The following is a 27,103-nucleotide window of genomic DNA, read 5'->3' as shown; positions in this document are numbered from 1 at the left end:
ACATTGTAGGATTTTTAATGAATTAATCGGTAAATTCCTCGGTAAAATAAGTATTTGGTCACCTACAAACAAACAAGATTTCTGTCTCTCACAGGCCTGTAACTTCTTCTTTAAGAGTCTCCTCTGTCCTCCACTTGTTAACTGTATTAATGGAACCTGTTTGAACTCGTTATCAGTATAAAAGACACCTGTCCACAACCTCAAACAGTCACACTCCAAACTCCACTATGGCCAAGACCAAAGAGCTGTCAAAGGACACCAGAAACAAAATTGTAGACCTGCATCAGGCTGGGAAGACTGAATCTGCAATAGGTAAGCAGCTTGGTGTGAAGAAATCAACTGTGGGAGCAATTATTAGAAAATGGAAGACATACAAGACCACTGATAATCTCCCTCGATCTGGGGCTCCACGCAAGATCTCACCCCGTGGGGTCAAAATGAGAAACAAGAACGGTGAGCAAAAATCCCAGAACCACACGGGGGGACCTAGTCAATGACCTGCAGAGAGCTGGGACCAAAGTAACAAAGGCTACCATCAGTAACACACTACGCCGCCAGGGACTCAAATCCTGCAGTGCCAGACGTGTCCCCCAGCTTAAGCCAGTACATGTCCAGGCCCGTCTGAAGTTTGCTAGAGAGCATTTAGATGATCCAGAAGAGGATTGGGAGAATGTCATATGGTCAGATGAAACCAAACTAGAACTTTTTGGTAAAAACTCAACTGGACGTCTTTGGAGGAGAAAGAATGCTGAGTTGCATCCAAAGGACACCTACTGTGAAACATGGGGGGGGGAACATCATGCTTTGGGGCTGTTGTTCCCCCCATCTAAATGCGCTTAAGACCTTCCTTTTTGATAAAGCTTATAGTTAGGGCTGATTAGATTCAGCCCCTAGTTTTGCTGATATAGGCTTAGTTTGTCGGGGGACATCTTACTTCTTCCTTCTCTCTGTCTATACCTGTGTACTCTCATGTTCCGATTAACCCAGCTTCCCCAAATTTCTTTCTTTTTGGTGTCTATATACGCCGGGATCCGGAGTCATGGATGATCCTGCGGTCCTGTGTCATGGATTGCGAGTCCTGGATCTTGAGTCGTGGCTGCGGTCCTGGATCATAAGTCCTGGATGGATATCCTTGTGGATTCATCTTCTTATTATACACACATGCATTTCAAAACATTTGGACTACCTATGTTGCAAATGTATTATCTTTTCAATTTACACACGGCATCTATTGCACGTCTGTCCGTCCTGGGAGAGGGATCCCTCCTCTGTTGCTCTCCCTGAGGTTTCTCCCATTTTTCCCTTTAAACTGTGGGGTTTTCTCTGGAAGTTTTTCCTTGTACGATGTGAGGGTCTAAGGACAGAGGGTCTAAGGACAGAGGGTGTCGTATTGTCATACTGATATTCTGTACAAACTGTGAAGTCCACTGAGACAAATGTAACATTTGTGATATTGGGCTATATAAATAAACATTGATTGATGATTGATTGATTGTTCTGCAAAGGGACCAGGACCACTGATCCGTGTAAAGGAAAGAATGAATGGGGCCATGTATCGTGAGATTTTGAGTGACAACCTCCTTCCATCAGCAAGGGCATTGAAGATGAAACGTGGCTGGGTCTTTCAGCGTGACAATGATCCCAAACACACCGCCCGGGCAACGAAGGAGTGGCTTCGTAAGAAGCATTTCAAGGTCCTGGAGTGGCCTAGCCAGTCTCCAGATCTCAACCACATAGAAAATCTTTGGAGGGAGTTGAAAGTCCGTGTTGCCCAGCGACAGCCCCAAAAACATCATTGCTCTAGAGGAGATCTGCACGGAGGAATGGGCCAAAAGACCAGCAACAGTGTGTGAAAACCTTGTGAAGACTTACAGAAAACGTTTGACCTCTGTCATTGCCAACAAAGGGTATATAACAAAGTATTGAGATGAACTTTTGTTATTGACCAAACACTTATTTTCCACCATCATTTACAAATAAATTCTTTAAAAATCAGACAATGTGATTTTCTGGATTTTCTTTTCTTATTCTGTCTCTCATAGTTGAGGTATACCTAGGATGAAAATTACAGGCCTCTCATCTTTTCAAGTGGGAGAACTTGCACAATTGGTGGCTGACTAAATACTTTTTTGCCCCACTGTATGTGTGTGTATGTTAATGTGAGGTCACTCCCTCCTGTCACTCTGCTGGGAGTCCAGACACCCGTCTAGTTGCTGTGAGCCTCGATCAATCGACCGGGGAGCAGTGTAGGGATCTGATGCCTTGCTCAATGGCACCTCTTAAAGTGTCAGTGCACTTGTGTTGTTTATCCTCTGGTTCCCAAACCAAGTCCTTACAGACTGAGCCACTGCATCCCATAATGTTTGTTGCAGAGGGCATTTGTGTAGCAATGACCGTTTGCTTCTGAAGTTTAGACTATTGGGTCAATGAGACATTTATCGGTCGATTGGGGTATTGAAATAACGGACCATTTTGTTTTTGAGAATATGAATGAAATTGGAGACAATATAATCTTGAGTTCTCAGACTGACATCATGGTTGTCCAGACTCTGTTTTGAAACTCTATAATGGCAGACTGCAGCCCTCCCTTTGCTGCTCTCTATAGGCTCTCCCACTTTGTCTGGCGACATAAATGTCAGCCATTATTCCTAATGAATCGATCAGCAGGAGACTTCCTCCCTCCCTGCTGCTGGAATTAATTGCAGATTTAAAATTTCACTGAATTATTTACACACCAGCAGAGCGCCGGGCCCGAGAGTCAGGAGATTAAAGACACAGGCGACGAAGGTTTGCAGCTTTCTGAGCATCGGTACATCTGCCTAAGAGGAGATCAATTCACAAAGTGTGGAGCCATGTTTTGGAGCTGCACATCAGCCAAGCATCATGGGTATTATAGTATTTAAAGCTGTCAGAAAAATCAACAGAATAAACATGATTCCACAGAAATGAAGTGGAAATAATGAAGTGGTTGTCATAATTAAAAATAGACTTTCCTGGATGTGGCATGGAATTGCGCTTCAAAAAATATTATAAAGAAAGAAAAGGCAGCCTAAACAGAGTGGTGAAGGAATGAGTCCTAAAACCCGGAAATGAGTTGCTTTTTAGTTCTTCCAATTCCCTTGTCTCGAAGTCAATGGTTTTTTGAGCGTGTTTTTGTGGAGTAGTGCCATTTCCAAATAGCAGTAAGCACAACATTGTAAAATAGTGAAGGCAAAGTATGGGATAATATCTGAATTAAGTACTGTGGTGCTGCAAAGAAGTCCCAACCTACAAACGATATTCTAGTGCAGGGGTCAACAACATTTTTAAGCCCAAGATCCCCGACCTCGACCTTGGTGAAAGGCGAGATCTACCTTTGCAATTGAGTGAAAAAGACGGCCCAGACAGTTCTTCCAACTTGAGGCCTTTTATGTCGGCTAATTGCATCTGAATTACATCAAATCATTTGGTGCAACTTCCAATTTGATTAAACCAAGAACACAATATAACTAACATGTCAAAAAGGATAAATACATATATTTACATACCTATCATTTTAAGTTTCATTCATTCCTTCATTACAATCCTAAATATAAATTTATGTAGCTTATTTTCCATTTGTTTGAGTGAATGTGAATTGTTTTGTTGACAGCAACGACAACAAAGAAAGAAATAACATTGTGCAGTGAGCAGATAACATAAAGTGCCATTTTAACTGTGAGGCTTATCCACTGAAGCTTCATGCAAGTGCAACATTAACATTACAACTAGTTATTCTTAACACAATTCTTACAAATTCAAAATTCTAACAACATTCTTTATCCGTGCATAGACCATTGGTGCGTTCACATCGGACGCGGTGCGAATTTTGGGGGCGGCGCGATTAAATGTAAAGACAATGCAAAGACGCGGACAGACGCGGTTGATGCGAATGACGCCTTCGCGCGGTAGCCAATCAGCGGTGAGGATCTCAGCCTGCCGTCACTGACCGACGCTAAATCAGAAAACCAAAACAACAGCCGTTAGCTGTTAGCCCTCAGAGCTCCTCATATCTGTTCAGAAGCTGGACCAAAGTTAAACATGAACAAAACACAGACTGTCTGTGTCATGGCGAATACAGTCGCTGTTGTATCTGTGTCTGTATGACGTTGTTGTGAGTGTGGACGGAGCATACTGTATACAACGTTAGTTTAGCCTGGTCGATCCGATCATTCAGAAAACACACATTTTAAAAAGGTTTTTTGTCTGCAGACTTGTCAAAGCATTAATTCATGTTTCTCACTAACCGGTATCAGTATGTTGTTACTTCAGCATCATTTTGAAACGTGCATTACAATTAAATCACGGTCAAATACGTTTATCTTGTCGTAGTTGGTATCTCCCATAAGTGCAGTGAGCATCACTTGAAGTCAGTGTATTGTTTTTGGGAGCGACAAGGAATGTCTCAAAGATACATACGCCAATCAAGTGGCACCTGCTAACGGGGTGGTGGATGAAAGGCGTACATTTAAAAACGTTATTAAATAGAAAACATTATTTTATTTTTTTTTACTTTTCTTTTGTTACTTTTTTAGTTTTTGACGGTGCGCGATCTACCCGCAACACACTCGCGATCGACTGTTTGGTGACCACTCTTCTAAAGGCTTCCATATTTCCTTCCATGATAATTTGTATATATTTTTTAATGATGATGTGAATAATGTTTGAACATTTTTTCTAATATTGCAATATCAGTCCAAGTGTTCGCAACTAGTCGCATTTAGTTATTTTCAAAATCATGCAGACACATTACAAACTCTTCTAACTGATTCTTAGACCAGTAGGATTCCTCCCTTGTGTCACTTGATCTGATAAACTGTTACGTCACAGCGTTATTCAAACTCTCTTTAAAGTGCTCCACCCTCAGCGGTTAGGAGCTGTGGATCGTCACTACTCATATATATCTTCATGCATAAAACATGTTTCAGCTTGATATTAAATCGTCTCCATCGCTTGCTTCAACTCTGTTAGAGAGCCTGAACCTTTCACATCAGCATAAAAGTTTTAAATTGAGTGGAAATGTAGAATAAGTTCCACTTAAATGGTCATAGAGAAAGCAAATGTCAGCAGGACTGGCACTTTGAATGTTAAGAGCTCTATGGATCATATCCAGGAACTTTTTTATTATTTAACAATTCAATAAGAAAAAAAAAGTTAGGCTTCTTAGATTTCAGAGATGAGGCTTAAAGTTTGAAGACAAGGAACCAAAAAGTGAAGAAATGTAACTGTAATGATAACTTCTAATGTTTAGGGTTTAACTAGATGAAGATCTGCTTTAAACCTGTAGTTTGCTCAGCGGAATGAAATCTGATAGTTGAATTGAAGGAGAAAATAGTAAAGGACCAAATACTGATCCCTGCGGTACTCCAGAAGAAAAATGGGTATCGTAGGATTTACATAATCATAAAAAAAGATCATTTAAAATAGATAGAAATAAAAAATGGTTTAACCAGTTCCAAGTGTGCCTTCCTTATTTGAAATGAAACTCTTTTGGTCAGCTTCTTAACGTACTATACACTCAAAAACAGGAGGCCATTTTCATGATATAAAGTAGTACAGAAAGAATAGCAACATCTAAAAAGTCATAATGAGTTGCATCCAAATCCATTTACCTCGGGCGAGAGCGTTTCACTTTAGAGTTTTCTTGACATTGTCGGAAATGCAGAAATCCTACCGGAGCGACTTTTGAATCCTGACACTGTGATAAAGATATCAAATAAAGACAGTATGACTGTGATTATGTAAATGAAGCTCAGACAGTTAAACAGTCCAAACGTTTATCATCAAATTGACTGCAGGGAAAATTTGTTCTGACTGAAATATGTAGAAGAGATGCACGTTTATTGCATCACTAAAAGAAACACAAAAGTTATTCAAATATGAGTGTCACGAACTGTACTCATCCAGACTTTGTTAGCATGCTTGTGAGAAAACGGTTAAAGCTTGGAAGATTAATTTGGTCTTGAAACCTCGACTGGAACCTCCGACAGCGTTGTTTTTACTGAGTGTCATTTTCTGCAGCCTGTATCAGATCGTCTAGCAGCCAAACTGATTTGATAGTTTATTCTAAAAAAAAAAACAATCACTATATGTTCAATAAAACTCTGATGGTGTGCAGATCAAGGGAACAAGCTCTGCCTCCAGCGACACTGCACAATCCTTTTAACGCCGGCCCAAATTTCCTTTCAAATTGCAAATGTCACAGACGAAGCGTGAAGTGGGGGAGTTATGAAAGTCATCAGTCTGAGAGGGGAACTAAACAGGAGAACCACAGTCATCACTAACAGCTGTTTGCTCTGAGTCGAGGTGACGGATCAGATTCATCAGGAGCATCTGGAGGATTCGGTTCTGATGATACGTTCTGATTGGTCCTCTGGTTTAGGGTCTGATTGGACAGGTAAGACAGGAAGTCAGAGCGAGGTGAAGTGGCTTCGATGGAGAAAGGACCTCCTGCTTTGTGACTCAATATAGATTTGAACATCATGAATCGGGAATAAATGAACTATCTATAAAAAATAAATAAGAAAATAAATAAATAGGAACACAATATGAATATTTAATTTACATTCAACATCATGAACCGTATATTGTATAAAACAGCTAAGGAAGGGGGGGTTATGTTAATTACTAGTGTTGAGTTGTTTTGATAAAATATCTCTAATTTTGAAATATTCTGTAACCAAAGTCATCAAGTATGTTAACAAAAAGTTAGACAAATTCCAATTAAAACCTTTAAAAAAAAAAGATTAATCAGAATGAGAAATGTAGGACATCAGGGACGTCGAACAAAGAAGACATCAGTACAAAACAGATCAGAGAAGGCAACCCGTCGGATTCAGAGACTGACTTTGTGTTTCTCGTTTATTTCCTGCAAACAACACAAGGCTGAATGAAAATAGTTTGGGAACAGATTTAGACTTGTGATTTTGGATGTGCTTATCCATCTGTAGGAGGAAAATCCTTCTGACCACCAGAAAACAGAGAGTTCAAAGCTGGAAACAGAGAAAGTGTTTGAGCTGAACACAAAGGATGGAAGCCATTACTGTCACAATACTCTGCCATGTAGCAACTCATTTCATATCATGACTCTGTATCTGCCCTGCTATCCCATCACATGACTTCTGTGTTCCTGCTGTCCCATCACATGACCTCTGTGTTCCTGCTGTCCCATCACATGACCTCTGTGTTCCTGCTGTCCCATCACATGACCTCTGTGTTCCTGCTGTTCCCATCACATGACCTCTGTGTTCTGCTGTCCCATCACATGACCTCTGTGTTCCTGCTGTCCCATCACATGACCTCTGTGTTCCTGCTGTCCCATCACATGACCTCTGTGTTCCTGCTGTTCCCATCACATGACCTCTGTGTTCCTGCTGTCCCATCACATGACCTCTGTGTTCTGCTGTCCCATCACATGACCTCTGTGTTCCTGCTGTCCCATCACATGACCTCTGTGTTCCTGCTGTCCCATCACATGACCTCTGCTGCTCACCTGAATATTTACCCATCGGCCCGGTCTATTGGGTCCGTTGTGCTTCTGCTTTAGTTTCTTTTTGGCTCTTGCAATGTGAAGTAACTTTCTAATTTACCCAGCCGTGGTCCCAGAGTCGTGCTTTTACTTTGTATTTTCTAAGATTAAACAATTACAAAGATGCCTTGAAAATGAAAAGGAAGAAGTGGAAGAAAAAGAAAGAACAAGTGCAGAACACATCACTGAGAAAAAACATCCCTCAGTACAGAGCTAAGGACAAAATAAAAGTCTGTACAGAAATCTTAAAGAGTCCCCTGTTAAGCTGAGCATCCTCCAGGAAAGAAGAAGTGAAATCAACTGTCATGGATGCAGAAATGTTTAAACTGACATGCGAAATCAGAGTTGTATGTTCCTTTATGTGAAAGACAAACTGCGAAACACTTCAAAGGTTTACACACTCCTCCTCAGCTCAGAGTCAATCCACTTTCATGCTACATTAGCAGCTGCCATGGGAAAACTAGTGTCAGAGCAAACAGGCAACACACACACACACACACACACACACACACACACACACACACACACACACACACACACACACACACACACACACACACACACACACACACACACACACACACACACACACACACACACACACACACACACACACACACACACACACACACACACACACACACACACACACACACGTCAAAACATGACACTGTGTTTCTCTGGAAGCTAAACTCAGCTGCAGTGTGTGAGATATGCTCTGATGTCTTGACACGATGTTCAGCCAGAGACAGAAAATACAAGCTGTTTTGTTCACCTGATGAACGAATGAATTTGATTTGCATCCATAACTTGATTCTGACATCTTTTTGTTTTTCCTAAAGGGAAATGTCACCTTTTTTTATAGTGATATTTTGTATCCTTCATCTTAATTACTGATTTTGAAGCGAACAATGAAAATGTATGAAATGGAAAAGTGGAAATAATTTCAGTTATTTAATCATTAATAATAATAATTATTGAAAGTATCTTGTGAAGATATAAAGGTCAGGGTCTCAGGATGAGAGGAAGTGATTAGCAGTGAGGAATGGATGGGATGCTGTTGACCTCTGACCTGGGTTTGAACCGCTGATCTCCACACGGATTAAAGGGGTCATTACTGAGGCTGGAGACGAGCAGTGTAATAGCGAAGAGCCGCAGATATGATGTCGGAGGTCGCAGAAAGTGTGAGAAATCCCCCCCCCCCCCCTGCTGCGGTGCAGAAATGTCACACACCTGAGGCACCGGACTCCAGCTGCTCTAAATTACAGGACACACACACTGCAGCTCTTCTGTCTGGTGCCTTCATACTACACCAGTACAATAATACACTTTAACAGCAGGTCATCTATGCAACACATTGAATCATGTTCCAAATAATCCACTTGTTTTGATATGGATCTCTGTCCCTCTGGTGTTTTATGTCTCTAAAACCAAAAGCAGTTGCACATTTGAACAGGACTTTAACTCAATTGGTGCTGATTATTATTCATCTTTTTAATTGATGTGTTGATTTTCTTTTCATAAGACAACTATTCAGTTTGTCATTAACGTATAATCTGCCCATCACTTTCCCACAGCCCAAGGTGACTGCTTCAAATAATAACTTTAAAGTGTGTATCAAAACCTCAATCATCATTATCTATCTAAACAATAGCTCACGACAGGCCGTGGTATATGCTCATTATATCACAGCTAAGGGGCGTGGTTTGGCCCGACGCGAAGCGAAGCGGCCTGAAGTGAGCCATTGCTTTTATAAAACGGTTACCAAGTGTGGCAATATGAAAGAAAAATACACACTCTAATTTAAATAGTTTTTATTAGTAAATAATGATGTTCAAAATAAAATAGTACCTCCGTTGCCTTCTGCACAAAACAGTGCAAGGTGGTTGCTATGCAACAACACTAACAGCAAGTGAACATATTAGACGGAGAGCGTTGATCCATTATTTGGCTGTTTATTTACATTAATGTGTATGTTGCTGTTTATTGTGCATCCACTGAAAAACTGTCCAGCATCAGTAGCATGGCTTACGTGGTCACTTGTATAGGTTGAGGTTGTTCGAGGCTGTTGCTTAGCGTGGCGAGAATATTGCTCCACTTTCTCCGGTCCCCGAGATTGGGCTTCCAGTAGCTCTGGAGAGAGCTTTCGCACCTGTGGCCACTAACGGTCATCATTTCTCTGCTTTGTTTCAAGACCCCCATCAGAAAGCTTTTGAATGGTGGTACTTTTCCAGTTGGTCTACCTGCTCTTCACGGAGCTCTGCATGTCGTCGTTTAGGTGCTTTTTTTTTTCTGGAGATAGGCACTGCTCAATCCACTCCTCCATAGTAAGACCCCCCCGGAGGTCGAAGTTAATCTTAAATGTTTCCATTTTATGCTTTGTAAGTTTGTTTCGTAACGGAAGAAATTTAAATATATTTATAAAACTGACAAGTCAAATCAAGCAATCTGATTGGTCGATAGCGTTTTTGCGGACCTCTTTGATTACAGATTTGAAAACATCGTTGCTTGCTTTAAAAGTAGCACAATTCATTATGTTAAAACTTCAAAAGTGTCTAGATATCCCTGCCCTAATGCCAAAGGAACTGCACACTGAATATGTTTTGCCGTTTGATGTCTATGTCTGGACCGACATGGTACGGAAGCCTGAGCGCAGCCGTACAAAGTGCTTGTTACCCGGGTGGTGTGGATCCTTGAAGATTTTGACTGCCTTCTTAAGGCAAGAAGGCAAGAAGGCAAGAAGGCAGTACTGCACTATGTTTTACTTTACAAAGACGCAACAATAGAGTGATTAGATGGGCAATCGGTAGATTCATTGTTAATCAAATACATCTCCAAAATTGTGATTTGGGGCCATTATGGAGCTTTTCAAGGCAACAAAGCAGACATGTAAGACTTGAACAAGGTCATGTGACCAATTTACAGATGGCCCTGAGCCCAACAGAGATTGCCCTGAAAAATGCGCCCAGACGAAATGACGCACGAAGGGTTTGGGGGGCCTCCCCTTAGAACATTTAGATTTTTGCAGGTCTTTGATGCTGTCTGGTGCATTCTCTAGACTGAATTATAAGATGAACCACCACAATATTATACAATTTCAATTTTATTCTTCATTTCACTTGTTTGTTTGTTCTTGTTTGTGTTTGCTCGCTTGCATGCCCTGCATAGCTATAAGAAATACTTCAATTGTTGGTCAAGACACTTTACATCTGCCTTCCCAGATGTAAAAAACATTAAATTCAGTTATAACTGCCAAAACAAACATTATTTACACTATTATGGCCCCTGTTAAAAATGTTTGTAATGTTATCTACTGTAAGTTGGTCGAAGGAATGCCTCCTCATCCGGAAGCTGACCGAGCAGACCCGAGCAGTCGAGCGCATCCGCGAAGCACACACAATGGCGACGTCAGAGTTCCCGTTAGCCGGCAAATCTAAATCTCTTCGGTCAAAATGTCCGGTCAAAATAATTTCCCTTTAGCGCAATACCGCTTCAGTTGCGCCACTTATGTGACAGACAAGAAGAATATGTGAGAGACAATAAGAGTCAATTCTAATGTTTAACACTTAATGTGGAGAAAGAGATGTGCTGTATGGGTTGATTGTGCGTTGATCTGTTGGTAATGCCTCGGGGTTCCGGTGGGCATGTAAACAAATGCATAATGCTGCGCTATACTTTGTGGCCTCACCCAGTTGCATAGCGACACTTATTGTTTAGGTGTCTTTTAATAAGCAAGTAGTCATATCATTAGCTAGAACTAGCTGGATCTGATCGATATGGACATAAACGCGAGTGAAGTCTAATTTAACGGGAGAGAGAGATCAGCTGCTGCTGACGAGTCGACACGCAGCTCTGCATGATTACATGCAGCGGTGAGTGGAGCAAAACACACACTTCAGGTTAGAATATCACACGTAGCTTTTAATTACCTCTCAAACTACCGTAACTAGTTATAGATATGTTTAGTTTTACTGTCGGGTCACTCATTACTGATCCGCGAGCTGCATGATACTGGCATAATAGATTGCCCGATCGGGCAACCAGCAGGTGAGGCTTCATTGCCCGAGCTAAATACTAGATGGCCCCGGGCCATCGGGCAGTCCTTAATGTCGAGCCCTGGAAAAGGTATTGTACTTTCTTTAATACAAGACTCCAACCTGTAGCCTATTTAGATAAGGTCTGAAAATCGTGTTAATTGTCAATCATAGCAGAGTCATAGTGTAACTCCAACTACTGTACACAAACATTGAAACCCAGGTGGTTTATAAAATAGAAATGTTGAGTAATAAAAAAAAGATGCTCATTTAACTTTAGACTTCTCTTTCCATCCTAAAGGACAAACTATCAGACATTTCAAAAAGCAGTGAGAAATCCTTATTAGCATGCATGGCGCTAGTTCCTTCCACCCTGACGGCAGTACATGTTCATGAAGAGTGTGAAGTGTTGGTGAGCGATATTAAATCACAACCTTTCAGTCTGTGATCCGTCACAGCACCTCTTTACCACACACACACACACACACACACACACACACACACACACACACACACACACACACACACACACACACACACACACACACACACACACACACACACACACACACACACTTCTGTGTTAAACCGGAAAGCTTATGTTAGTTTGTTCTGGCAATCAGTGAAGTACGTCAGTTCCGTCAATGTTTGAAGCAAACCAAAGTTTCCGATTTCCTGTTACTCCTTGAAGTGTTGTATAGTTAGCCCATAAAATATACAGCAATTGCAATAGTTTGTCCTTTTAATCTTTGAACAGTACGTTACTGTTGCCCAGATGGACGCAGGACGAGCAAAGCAGTGTCATGCACAAACAATCGTTTAAAGGTCCCCTATTGTACTGTTTTTTTTATCAATATATCATAGATCTTAGATAAATCCAGAGCCTGTCTCTGATTGGCTGAATCAACAACAAAAAGCCGCCATTTTATCCAGCTTGTACACAACGATGGAGAAACTTAACAAGCAGCAGTGGTCCACTGAAGAGACCAGCTACCTACTGGGAATCTGGTCTTCCGAAGAGGTACAGAGGAAGCTGGAGCATAATCGGCCATTGTTGTTGTCGTCGGTGTCAGCTGTGAGGGGTTTCCGCGGGCTTTGGCTTTATGAAGCGGGCACGCAAACAAATACGTCATGACGTAAACAATGACGCAATGACGCAGCACCAGTCGGACTCCGGGCAGTGTGAAAAGAGCCGGAGCTAAACCGCAGAACCGGTTCTGAACCTGAAAAGCTCTAGCACGGAGCTTGAACCGGAGTTGCGTTGGTGTGAATGAGGTATCTGAGAGAGATTTGGTTACAAAGAACTCAATGGTGCTCTAGGAGGACATTCAGGTGATTGGCTAATGGTTACACAAGACAAAACATCGTTATGACATCACAAAGTGGCCAAAATCTGATCAGCTCATTTTCAGACAGGTTTTTATAGAAATGGATCAAAAAGAGAGAGAATCTTTGTTCCTGAAACTTTCAGAGTCTCTTTCCACAGAGGGGACACATGTTGATGTAGAAGAGACATGAAGAAGAGGGGACACATGTTGATGTAGAAGAGACATGAAGAAGAGGGGACACATGTTGATGTAGAAGAGACATGGAGAAGAGGGGACACATGTTGATGTAGAAGAGACATGGAGAAGAGGGGACACATGTTGATGTAGAAGAGACATGAAGAAGAGGGGACACATGTTGATGTAGAAGAGACATGAAGAAGAGGGGACACAAGTTGATGTAGAAGAGACATGAAGAAGAGGGGACACATGTTGATGTAGAAGAGACATGGAGAAGAGGGGACACAAGTTGATGTAGAAGAGACATGAAGAAGAGGGGACACATGTTGATGTAGAAGAGACATGAAGAAGAGGGGACACATGTTGATGTAGAAGAGACATGAAGAAGAGGGGACACATGTTGATGTAGAGGAGACATGAAGAAGAGGGGACACATGTTGATGTAGAAGAGACATGAAGAAGAGGGGACACATGTTGATGTAGAAGAGACATGAAGAAGAGGGGACACATGTTGATGTAGAAGAGACATGAAGAAGAGGGGACACATGTTGATGTAGAAGAGACATGAAGAAGAGGGGACACATGTTGATGTAGAAGAGACATGAAGAAGAGGGGACACATGTTGATGTAGAAGAGACATGAAGAAGAGGGGACACATGTTGATGTAGAAGAGACATGAAGAAGAGGGGACACATGTTGATGTAGAAGAGACATGAAGAAGAGGGGACACATGTTGATGTAGAAGAGACATGGAGAAGAGGGGACACATGTTGATGTAGAAGAGACATGAAGAAGAGGGGACACATGTTGATGTAGAAGAGACATGAAGAAGAAGGGACACATGTTGATGTAGAAGAGACATGGAGAAGAGGGGACACATGTTGATGAAGAAGAGACATGAAGAAGAGGGGACACATGTTGATGTAGAAGAGACATGAAGAAGAGGGGACACATGTTGATGTAGAAGAGAAATGAGGAAGAGGGGACACATGTTGATGAAGAAGAGACATGAAGAAGAGGGGACACATGTTGATGTAGAAGAGACATGAAGAAGAGGGGACACATGTTGATGTAGAAGAGACATGAAGAAGAGGGGACACATGTTGATGTAGAAGAGACATGAAGAAGAGGGGACACACATTGATGTAGAAGAGACATGAAGAAGAGGGGACACATGTTGATGTAGAAGAGACATGAAGAAGAGGGGACACACATTGATGTAGAAGAGACACGAAGTAGAGGATGTTGCATAATCGGTGACCTTTAATTTAAAGCTGGTCTCTCTGGCCTTATAGACCTACACCCCCACTGCGTTCACTAGTGCGAAGGATGTCCACTTCAATAACCTTGTCTTGACCTTGGAACATGTTGCTAACAATATTAAAGTTTCCAGGCGTAACTTGGACTAGTGAACTTTGGTCACGCATTACGTGCATCGATCTTAAAACCGTTTACATGCGTGCACCAGACCGTGACGGTTGGCATGAATACATGATCTGTAGGAGCCCTACCCCCCACAAAATTGGTGATGTGTTGAGTCAGGCTGTTACTTGTTAACTAAAGAAAGTGCCAATAAGGTAATAAGATTAGTGGGCAGGGTTCCTGATGCTTTGCTAGTTGTATGCTTGGTGTTTTGTGGTGACAGGTTCAGTCGATCCACTTATTAAAAGCACTAAGGCCTTCACTATCATTTTGGACAAAAAATAATCAAATCAGAACACAAGAGAAATAATATTATCCTTTCTTGCATCCTTAAACCTGAAATTATGTGGCACCCATATTTAACAATCCCATTTGAGTCTGACCTCACGTGTTCCTGTTCTTCTGTCCTCCTTTTCTCATATCTCAGAGTTTTCGATGGTTTTACCGCCTCCACCCACGCTCTGTTAGCGCTCTGTTAGCGGTCTGTTTGCAGTCTGTTTGCAGTCTGTTGGTCTCAAGGCTTCAGCAGCTTGTTGTGAATACAGCTTTTGTGTTTCAGATCTGAACTCCTTCACCTCTCAGTGTCAAAAACACCCAGGCTGGTGAAAAGACGCTCATGGAACTAATGTTGCACTGAAATGAATTGCACCCGTGATGAGGAGAATCAGTGTGAGAGCTGTGAAATCCTGTCGCCTCCCCAGCTGTCTCACTTCCTGTTGGGGTGCCAGTTCAGAGTGTCCTCCTCTGCTGATGATTCACCTCCATCTCCACACCCTCTCCTCCCTGTGTCGGCTGATGATGGGGCGCTGCCTTTGGTGCAGCAGCTCATAACAGTGTAATGTTTCTGAAGTGAGTTACCTACCCTACCTTTAAAAGACGCCTCTATTCAAGTATTCTTGGGTTAGATTGCAGTACGTGACAGAAGTTGTAGTATCATGGTTAGGCCACTATGAAAATGTACTTCAATGCCCAGCGCACTTCCTGTGGACTTGGTTCGGTCTCGTTGATCTTTCTTTGTGTTGAGATGTTATTTTTTTTGCTTTTTATGCGACAAAGCTTAGTACAATGGCACTATTGAACAGATAAACCAAGCTTTGATACACAAACAAAACCTTTTAGTAAATAAATTCAATGATTGTTTGCATTTGTTGCTGATAAAAATATATATTTCAACAGATCAGAATTGTCAATATAGTCAGCTAAATCTTAGCAACAATGCCATGAGTAGCTGCAATGGTATATCCAGAGTCATGATGTTCTTGTTTTAACAACATATTCTGTTTGCATCTGCACTAAACTCGCTTTGTATGTTTGCAATTTGTAAAACAAGTAAACTCTTTGTCTACCAGGAGTGATGCAGAGTTGAAGCGGGGCGAGAAGCAGAAATAGATCATCTGGTGTGTTTCTGAGTCTGACAGCCATCTTTCCTCATATAGAACATCTTCCAGTAGTGTATATGATGAATGGAAAACACTGAATCCCTGGTGATGCTGTACACGCATAATAATATATGATCAGGGTGGTGAGTGCAGGAACAACAGGGACATGTCTCAGGAGAGAGTGCTTTGTGTCTCGTGGGGACGATTATGTCCACTTAGGAGGACTTTGATCGTCGGGCTGTCAGCGAGACAAACGCTGGGAGTTTCACTGATATCCTCTCGTCTCACACTTTACTGGCAATTAAGGAGACAAGGCTGCAAGTGGCCGATAACATCTCAAACCAGATGATAGGCGCCTCAGCAGGAGGGGCAGGATGAAGGGGGATAGAGAAGAAATGGAATAAAAAGGAGTGAGGAAATTCTCTGCAATCTGTGCTCACAGCTGTCCTCCCCGGCAGCGAGACGGAAACTGGATGTGACGTGGGAGGATTTGTATCTGTGGAGGAGTGAGGGTACCAGTTTCTAAAATATACAAAAATAACCAAAAGGAAAATAGAGGGATGCAGTCGAAACAACCCTGAAACGAGTCAGCATTTCCTGTTCTTGAAGTCAATGGTTTTTTTAATATGTTTTTATTAGAAGCCTGAGTTAAGTGGTTCACACAAGCTGAAGAGATTTAAGAGAGGCCCTGTTCTGCTTTCTGGGGTGTCCCCTTTCCCGTAGTTTGTTCTATAGGTTTTAGTGCATGTAAATGGTCTGTAAGGCTAAAATCCCTGTTCCCTACAGAGGGAGTTTCTCTCCCAAACTAACTCCTTTGTTTACTTAAGGAACAGAATCACTATGCAAAACTCACGCTTCTATTGGTAAGTGCTCCAACACATTGTACGTGATAGGCTAAGAGGCGGGACATCTCTAAGCAGTTGACCAATTACAACACAGCCAGCCAGATAACCAATCAGAGCAGACTGGGCTCCAATGAGTTATGATGGACAACGAGAATCAAACGCAACCGCTGACTGTTGGAACTTCAATTCTCCTCAAAGAGTAGTAAGGCTCAAGAACCTTTTTAACAATCATCTTTCGGGATTTGTGGTCATTCAGAGTTACGGCCCTCAACGCAAGCTTCAACGGTTCTGCCCATTCTCTTTGAATGGGGTGACGTAGCACTTTGCCGAACTGCATTGTGGTTCCGTCGCATCGCTCGAAGCGCCAGCCAATCAAATCATATGCAAGTACAAGCTCTAGCCAATCAAACCTCGTGCTTGTGTGTCCGGGGCGGGAGATTCATGTGATTGGTGTTTGGTCGAGTTTCAGACACGCCCGCCGGAAAGCTTCAACGCACACGCCCGTGTGGACGCTGCGTTAGTGTGATGAGTGGCTGCGTATTCCTTTAGCACAAATAATGCAACAATGTTTTGTAATCATACAAAACACGTTACAGCAAAACATTGGCATCTGTATTTGCATCGGCCAAATTGTTATTCTAAACATTAGTTTACTGTATATTATAATGGGAGCAATTCAATCCCATTGCTTTTGCGGAGGGAACAGTTGCGATGCTTACTGCTGCAGGGATGATCTGACCCCAAAAGAGTGCATGGAGGAGCGTTTCAGAAATATCAGAGACTGAAGAGATGTGAACGGTCACAGGGAGCAGAGGTGACGGAAATTAAAAAGCTTCACTTTGAGGAGAGAGAAAGAAAAACTCCCTCTCTGAGAGAAAACAGCTGGTAAGATCGATGTTCTAATCGGGTTCAGGTGATGCTCACGATTACTTGAATCACTTTGTGCCATAAGAGCTTAAAGACCACTCTGTCTCAGAGGGTTGGAGCAGGACTGAACATGGGACCGCTTGCAAACACAGGGAGCCATGAAGAGAATCAGGAGTGTTGATGCATTAGTTTGGAGATGATTAAAGGGATATTCTGCTTTTAATACATTTTTAACACGGGACTAATTTTAACAGTACAGAGAGATTTTGTGACCCAGAACCCAACGATTAACTTGCTGTGTATTGATATAAGTCCCCGAACAGACCTAAATATGGAGTGTGGACTGCTACTTGGAGAGGTCCCAGTTCAGCTCCTGCCCTGCTGTGCTGTGCTGTGCTGCCCTTGAGCAAGGCACAGGACACCCCCCTTCCCCCCTCACTCCCGGGCGCTGTGCAATAGCTGCCCACTGCTCCTTGTACTAGACTCCTGGTGCTAGGATGGGTTAAAAGCAGAGAACACATTTCACTGTGTGTGCTGTGTGCTCTACATGTGTGACCATTAAAGAGGGGTTCATCCCTCCAATTCTATATGACTGACTGATTATGGCTTATCACTTGTGTATCTGTGTCAGTGTGTGAATATAAGAAGAAGAAGGTCATTGCAGTGGGTGCTAAAGATATGTTTTGAAAAGGAGACTTGCATGATCTGCAAAGTAAGGTTTGTAAATGAAAAATAAAGTTATAAAAACCGTAAACTGCCTTTGTGTACCTTTGCTTTCTTTTACTCAATATATTAGATCTAATATATTATTATTCTTAATGACATTTATACATTTTCATGGATGTTCACCAATTAAAATTAACATTAGCCACCTTTAGCTTAGCGGTGGTGACGTGAAGTCATGTGACCGTGCTGTAGTTCCTATATAGCCCAACATTAGCCACATTTAGCTTAGCGGTGGTGACGTGAAGTCAGGTGACCGTGCTGTAGTTCCTTTATAGCCCAACATTAGCCTCCTTTAGCTTAGCGGTGGTGACGTGAAGTCATGTGACCGTGCTGTAGTTCCTTTATAGCCCAACATTAGCTACCTTTAGCTTAGCGGTGGTGACCTGAAGTCATGTGACCGTGCTGTAGTTCCTTTATAGCCCAACATTAGCCAGCTTTAGCTTAGCGGTGGTGACCTGAAGTCATGTGACCGTGCTGTAGTTCCTTTATAGCCCAACATTAGCCACATTTAGCTTAGCGGTGGTGACGTGAAGTCATGTGACCGTGCTGTAGTTCCTATATAGCCCAACATTAGCCACATTTAGCTTAGCGGTGGTGACGTGAAGTCAGGTGACCGTGCTGTAGTTCCTTTATAGCCCAACATTAGGCTCCTTTAGCTTAGCGGTGGTGACCTGAAGTCATGTGACCGTGCTGTAGTTCCTTTATAGCCCAACATTAGCCACATTTAGCTTAGCGGTGGTGACGTGAAGTCAGGTGACCGTGCTGTAGTTCCTTTATAGCCCAACATTAGCCTCCTTTAGCTTAGCGGTGGTGACGTGAAGTCATGTGACCGTGCTGTAGTTCCTTTATAGCCCAACATTAGCCACATTTAGCTTAGCGGTGGTGACGTGAAGTCATGTGACCGTGCTCTAGTTCATTTATAGACCAACATTAGCCACATTTAGCTTAGCGGTGGTGACGTGAAGTCAGGTGACTGTGCTATAGTTCCTTCATAGCCTAATGTTATCTTTATTGACATGTGGAGATTATCCTGCCGAACAAAATGTGTTAGAATCATAAACGTTTGTTGCCAGAGAGATTATTTTCTGCAATATTCTGAGATCCAATGGAGAAATCCCAATTGTCCTCCCAAGGAACCAGCGAGATGCCAACTTCAGGAACAGCCTACAAAGGCATGTCATCCCTGCACCGCTCTATGTAGTAGAGATAACATTTCCTACCTCATAGTAACTCCTCACAGCGTTGCAGAAAGCTTCATCCGCAACAATCTGAGTTTCCCCGTTGAGGAAGGCCAGGAAACGCTCCTTCACCGCCTGCAGCTGCTGCTTGTTCACCTGAGAGAGGACGAGGGAGCATGGAGCAGGAAGAGAGGGAGAGAGGGAGAGAGGGGGAGAGAGGGAGAGGGGGAGAGGGGGAGAGGGTAATCAGACAGAAACAGATGGAGAGGAAGAGCAGAGGATGGAGGAGACAGGACAAAAGTACAAGATTAGAGTCATTGTTAAAGTCTGACATCGTCATTACAAGAGGAGAGAAAAGTCTCATTATCAAACAAATGTCTTTCATTAGGAAACAGAGTCGGCCAAGAACAACCGAGGGAAGAGGAATGTGTCTGTGTGAATAGAGAAGCAGATCAGACACCATTTGAGACTGAGGGTGATTCTTAAGGGACCATAACAAAGGTTTATCTCATTAACTACACATTACCAGACGATTGAAAGACATAATAAGGTCATTTCTTTAACAAAGAGTTAGGCCGCTAATGGTTTGAAAGGTTTCAATTAACGTTATTGTTGCATAAAGGGACTGTTTAGTGCTGATGTAAACGTTTCTTTGTGCTTATGACGGGTTACAACATGTGTAGCCAGAGTTCCTTAATAGCATTGGTACAGGTCGTTATTGTGATGTTAGGGCTTTATGCAGCATTTGATTTGACTGCTATTGCAATTTTGTTTTTTTATATGAAACCAATGTTTTAAATTATCATGATGTGGTTTTCTGCTTTAATGTTCAAAAAGCCCTTTATTGTTCTCATACTGCCTGTGCTGCAGCACCTCTGTTCACCCTCTGTCTGAAACCAGAGCCTAGTCTGCTCCGATTGGTTAGCTGGCTGGCTCTGTTGTGATTGGTCAACCGCTTAGAGCTTTCTCTCTCCTTAGCCTGTCAGGTACAATGTGTTGGAGAGCTAGCCAATAGAAGCGTAAGTGTTACATAGTGATGTCACTATGTTCTGCAAGTAAACAAAGGATTCCAATGGATGTGTTTCAGGCATCCATTGGAATCCGTAGAACAAACTACAGGAAAGGGAACACCACAAGACCATAACGGGGCCCCTTTTAGTACTGTAATTCATTAAAAGTTTACTTTGACATTTCACCAGTGGTCGAAATACATTTGTTCCAACGATAACAACATTTTTCAGAGGAGCCGTTCTCCTCAGAGCAGTGCAGTCATGCTTGGAAAACAAAATCTTTCCCATAAATGTCATCGGCCCTGGTTATTCTGCGCAGTGAACCTCAGCTGACACAGTGTGCTCTATGAGGGTTTTAAGTTTGCATGAGCGACGGCATCACTGGAAGCTCATATGCTGCATATGTATGAGGCGTCAGGAGGAAATTAAACCATTATTCTTCCTCTTGTTGCAACACTGCCAGCAACAAATGCATTCTGGGAGTCAAAGTGCCAGTTCCCGGCTCCACAAAGTGAGCAGAGACTTATCTCCTGCCGGCAGCTTTTTGTGTGGGCTTCCACGCCTTTTCTGGGTCTAAATGCAGCCGCTGTGCTTCGCCTTTGACCGCAGCAGAGATCAGACGGCTGAATTTATGGAAAGCAGCAGGTATGACCGTTTGCAAAATGACTCAACTTCCATCTAACAGGCTGAAAATGTGAAAGTAGTTCATTAGAGAGTACAGATAAGAAAACTGCTGCTGGAGGCTGTGGTACGAGTACAAAGCAGCCACACATTCATGATGAAAAGCACACATTAGTCCTCCTCACAGATTGGAGGTTCAGAGGCGGAGTCGGACTTTTTTGCAGATCTGATTTAATGAAAGAGCTCACTGGCAGCTCTGAGCAGAGAGGAGGGTGTAGGAAGACCAAGAGTACACGGTAAAGCAGGGAATTTGAATATTTATAGTCTAACATACAAAGAGAGTGATGAAGGAATGAGTCCAAACACCCAGAAAAGAGTCAGCATATTAGCACTTCCTGTTCCCATGTCTGGAAGTCAATGGTTTCCTGAAAGTGTTTTTGGTTATCAGCCTGACATAAGGTCTGTGGTTAACACAAGCTGAGGAGATTTTAACGATTTGTTCTACGACATAAAACATCAGTAAATACCCCTCTGATGGATTTAAAAACAGCGGTTGTTAATGGGTGTCTAAATGAGACGACTAAACGTCATCACGCACACCGTTAGCCGCCTTTAGCTTAGCGGTGGTGACGTGAATTCATGTGACCGTGCTGTAGTTCCTTTATAGCCCAACATTAGCCACCTTTAGCTTAGCGGTGGTGACGTGAAGTCATGTGACCGTGCTGTAGTTCCTTTATAGCCCAACATTAGCCGCCTTTAGCTTAGATTAGTGGATGACAACTCTATATCCTGAACCACAGCCAATTTATATAGTTTCAGCATTCAAATAGAAGCACGTCCAACATGCTGAATTCTTAATTCACCAAATTAGAGGTAAAAATATGCAGTCTCATGTTCCTCAGAAGGAGAATACTCAATTAGCTCGAAGAAAATGGAGAAAAGACAGCCAAAAAAACAGCTGTGTGTATTTCCGTTGACCTTTGCCATACACCACTTCTGAAACGGTCCAAACAAGTATAAAACAATCGATTAAATGTTTGTTATTTTCGAAATGTCACCAAAACTGCTTATAGTCAAAATTAAGCACAACAGATATTAGGAAGATATTCCACTAGCGGAGCACAATCCAATTAAAAATCTTCTGGTGGAAAAAGTTAAAAGGGAGAATTATCTAATTAATGCATCGTGTAAAATATATAAAACAGCTATATATGATAATAATGTGCAACTCTGTTCATAGCCGTGGGAACATGTTTCAAATGGGGGGTGCTGAGGGGATGACACCAGGGCTGGTTCTGACCAATGTGCTGCCCTATAGGCGAGATTTTAGCTGGCAATGAAAAACCTCTACAAAAGACCAATACACGACAAAAAGAGAAACATATTGATATGGTGGACAGCTTATATAAAAAGGCTTCAAATGTATTTAGTATTGCATGAACATGTTTTAATTGGGGGGTAGACTTCACATCCTCTAGGGGGGTCCGGGGGTGCCCCCCCGGGAAGATCTTTAAAAATGTTAAGTTAAATGCTTCAATCTGGAGCACTTTGAGCGCCCAATTACTAGAGACTGATCTAGGGGGTACAACTCTAAACACCCATGTGAAAAAGATCGGTTTGCATTTTATTAATCAAATAAGTATGTGAACATTTTCAATAACCTACCATAGCCAATAACAAATAAATGTAACTTATTTTATTTTTGTTGTTCATTCATATCTTATTTTACCAGTTAACATTTATTTATGCATATTTTTAAATCTCTCCAGTTTTAAACGATATTTTTGGTTTACTGTCCTATAGTATACATTGGAATAATTTCAAACCTGTTTTTATTTATCCTAATAATTATAAAGGTGTGCCTTGGAAATATTTGTTTACATAAATTGTGATCAATACGTTTGAGACTAAAGTGAACTATCGAAACCCTCAGAGTCCTTTACCTCACTGAGCCTCTCAGTCTGACAGGAGAGAGCTCTCCCTCCACATTATTGTAGAAACAGCTTCTTATATCCGTTAGCGCAGCAGAAGCTAACAAAAATCCCCGCCGGTACCGGTGAACCCCCTCTCTCTATCTCTCTCACTTTGGCTGTGAGCTGCGCCTGATAAGCCAACATCCCCCACTTTCATCACTACAGCGTCCATCGTACAGGGCAAATGGAAAATGTAACCGGGTTGAAAAGGGTGTTATCTTTACTTAATTATGAATGTTGTTACATCAAGGCTGAAAATTCGTTTTTTTTGTATTATATCTTGTAGAAGTGCAGATCACCTGTCCTCCACCAGGGGGTGCTGCAGCACACTCAGCACCCCTACTTCCCACGGCCCTGACTCTGTTCGTATCAACAGGGAGAAACAAATTAGTATTTTAGGGACTGTATGTCCTTGGCCGACAAAATGTTGTGAATCATTTTCAGAAGTGATATTCCAGACGGTGAAGCTCAGATTGTCGTTTGCTCTTCCAAAAGCTTATTTGTATTTTGATTACAGTTTCATCCATCTTTTCAGAGCGGGCACCCAGGCAAGTGCATAATGGGCTTTATCCCCTGAATAGAAATATTTTGCAAGTACAAAATTACTTCCTTTTTCTGGAGCCCTTTTAGCCGACTTTTCAGAGCCTCTTTTCTTCTTTTTTAAGGTGACTGCGGCAGTAATGGCCTCTTACAAATGCACCCTGCCCATGAAATGAGGTGACACGTGAAGAGAAGCTGTGAAAAGCTTCCTGTCAGGTTTCAGCTGAATGTCTGTCCGTGCTTCCCCGTCTACTCGCCTTTATCTGATAAATGGATTTATCCCAGGGGGTTTATAAGCATGACGAGGTGCACTTGTGCTCCGTCAACGACAGAAAACATCCAGGTGGAGGTGTAACTCGCCCTTTAGGGATGTGGCAAATTGCCACTGTTGGAGAGGTTTCCTGCCGGGTAAAACCACTCTGAGGTCAGCGGTCAACCTGTCCAAACGTTCAGGGAGCGTTGACTCTCAGGGATGCTCTCCGTCAGAAATGCTGTTTTATTTCTCCGAGACACTAAAAGCTCTCCGTCTAAAGGACACACCACAAAACCTCTTTCTTTTAGTGCTAATTCATATGTTCCGTACATCAGACAAGGTGCAGTGTATCATCAGGGTCACTTCCTGACTGACATTGATTTTGCAACACCAGAACTACTCCCACATTTTGGTTGAAATCCTAAGACCATGTCGAGTGGTGCAGGAATGAGTTCTAAACCCGTTAATGACTCAGCATTAAGCATCTCAATTAGACAAATGAACGTCCTCAGCCTAACCCGGACACTAAAGACAACAAAGAAACGTGTTGATTTGAGTTAGAACTCCAAGCAGAGACTTGAATTTATGATTGAAAAAACTAAAGGTCTAACTGTCTAAGAACAACAAGCTCAATGATGAAATTGAAAAGTTTTTGAAGGGTCATAAAGATTGAGAGTTCAGCTAAGCTCCTAAAAGCGGTGATTGTTATCCGCTATGGAAAACAAAACATCTGGGCATTGAGTGATGCCTCTCCACTATGATATGATTCGAGTAGATAAGACAGGCGATGCTAGAAAAACTGTCAAAACTGTCCATCATCGTGAAAACAGTCCAAACAAAATCTAACAGCGACACGTCCAACTGACAACATTGATCTGATGTGAAGAGACACAACAAATTCTACATTCCTGATATCAGTAAATGGTGAATTCCATATAAAGTTATTTGAGGAAAACTTTTCCTAGAATCCAGGAAGTATTCTAGTAACTCAGGAACTTTTACAGCAGGATTTAACGTGTAAAGGGCTTTTCACATTGCACAGTGACGAAGCTAAGGGACCCGTTAGCCTGGGGCCAAGAACGGTTTCTCACCGGCACATCCAAAGTGGACTAAACCGGACTTCAGAGGAGGGCGGGCTGGACTTTCTACAGAGCTAGTTATCCCTGAAAAGAGACTTTTGGAGCTGAACGTTGCCAGCGTGAGAAAGGGCTGAGGTACATAATGAAAGTCGTTTTTTTAAAACCACGCCACATTAACAATGTCATGTAAAATTGTCCCGAGTGTTAAAATAACAATGTGTGTCTGAAAAAGCCAGATGTTCCTGAATGTATTGGCATGTTTGTGAGGCTTTGCAGGTTCAGTAGAGCCTCTACGAGGAGTTTAACAACGTTTCCAGCTGAATCTGACCTGCTGCTCCTCTGTCCCAGGGAGACGGAGGAGAGGAGGTGATTGCTTTCAGCAGGTGTGTGTGTTGGTGTGTGCAGTGCACATAAAAGTTTGTTTATGCTTAAGGCTTTAAATTTGAGTTCCTTCCTCTCGGGGGAAGACATGATAGGTTAGCGAGGACAGTTAGCGGCTGATTTGGGAGGCAGCAGGAACCTCAAGATGGCAGATCAATGACCACAGAGAAGGCTGTGTGTGTGTGTGTGTGTGTGTGTGTGTGTGTGTGTGTGTGTGTGTGTGTGTGTGTGTGTGTGTGTGTGTGTGTGTGTGTGTGTGCAGAACAAACACACTTTGCCCTCTCTCCATGAGTCTGAGACACCTGACCGATATGTCTGGCCCTGTTTATGTTTCTAACCGGAGCTGCATCCTGACAGATGAGAGTGCTACCGGGACCGCAGGAAAATCGTTGTTTTCTGGAAAAGGACACGCACGCACGCATAAAGTTGCATTAAAGCACTTCTGATTCCCTCATGTCAAAGTCAATGGCTATTTTAATTATTTTTCATTTGCCTGAAATTATGTTTTTAACCGACCAAAGTTTAAACTAATATTTTGGCCTGTTTCTCGAGACAAAACAAGTCAGTAAAAAATCCAACTGGTGAATTTTGAAGCTTTCATAGTTTAAAAAAGGCGGTAGCAGACTGGGTATTAACTATAACTAAGACAACAAAACGTCATCACGCCAACAATAGTGTTCCTTTTGCTTAGCGATCGTGACGTGAATTATAAAAAAGGTTTATTTATAGTCGTCTCGACTTTTACCTAAAATAAATTCATAAAGGGGGGGGGGGGGGCGGGACAGAGAGTGAATACACATACGACTGTATACAGAGATGCTGTTTGAAAAACCAATGTGAGTTTGGAACAATGTAAATCTATTTTTAGTAGAACTCAACAATGGCATTAAGATCAGTAGAAATGTCCAAGATGTGGGACCGTTAAGGTTTGCCCACAAAAACCCGATCTTCCTGCTGCACTCTTTATGGTTGTGATGAATAATTCTCTATACTAGTTACCCTATTAGTGACAAAGCTTGCCGCACATTCAGTGTCTGACCCTTGGCAGGGACATACATTAAGGTCATAATGAAAAGGGTTCATCCTCTGGGGAGCAGGAATGTGATCAATATATTTCCTGACAGTTGTCCTAGACGTAAAGGTCAGAGGGTCTCCATAATCATTCTGGTTCATCCTCTGGGGAGCAGGTCTTCCTAACTAGGGGTATGTGCTCTTCTGTTCTGTGGTTATGGAGAAGCTCTTTAATAAATAAGAAAATATGTTATTGCAAGGAATTCTTACCATGTGAAAATAAAATCACAAACTGGATTGTATTTAGTTTGAAGGTGATGTTTAGAACATTACAGATTTCACTGTAACTGAAAAAGGAGACACCTTCCCGCTGAATACAAACTAGTAAGGATGCACACAGATACAGTAAGTCAACACTGTTTCGATTGGGCAGAACCATTCATCACATATACACCAGGTCAGGAGGTTTTAATTAAAAGCAAACAGCTTCAAGCTCAGACAGGTAATTTTCAAACCGACTCTAGAGGTATGAATGCAAACTTGACCAAAAGGAAGCAAAATCAAGAATCCACTGATTGTCTTTGCAGCAAAATAACTTTTGTACCATCTATAGAAGGGGCGTGACGCGTGATGAAGGAGTAAGCCCACAGTTTCGACATATAGCCACCACACAAAACAAAAAAACTGGCACATGTACATCAGGGTTTCCGTTAGCCGTTTTAGCTGGTAACAT

The 27,103-nt window shown here is 42.2% G+C and overlaps 1 protein-coding gene across 1 annotated transcript in view; it reads right to left on the bottom strand.

Annotated features, from left to right (window-relative positions):
* The window catches only part of LOC307041248 (calcium-dependent secretion activator 2-like), a 182,756-nt gene that overhangs the window by 116,625 nt on the left and 39,028 nt on the right, over window positions 1-27,103 (bottom strand). The window contains exon 2 of the mRNA XM_079684557.1: window positions 19,545-19,658. Coding sequence (XP_079540683.1) covers window positions 19,545-19,658 — 114 coding nt within the window. The remainder of the gene's footprint in view (window positions 1-19,544; window positions 19,659-27,103) is intronic.

This window comes from Notothenia rossii (assembly GCF_949606895.1).
Source record: "Notothenia rossii genome assembly, chromosome: 5".
Taxonomy (NCBI): Eukaryota; Metazoa; Chordata; class Actinopteri; order Perciformes; family Nototheniidae; genus Notothenia; species Notothenia rossii.
Note: the sequence above shows the minus strand (reverse complement) of the source record. Positions and strands in the feature narration are given on the sequence as shown.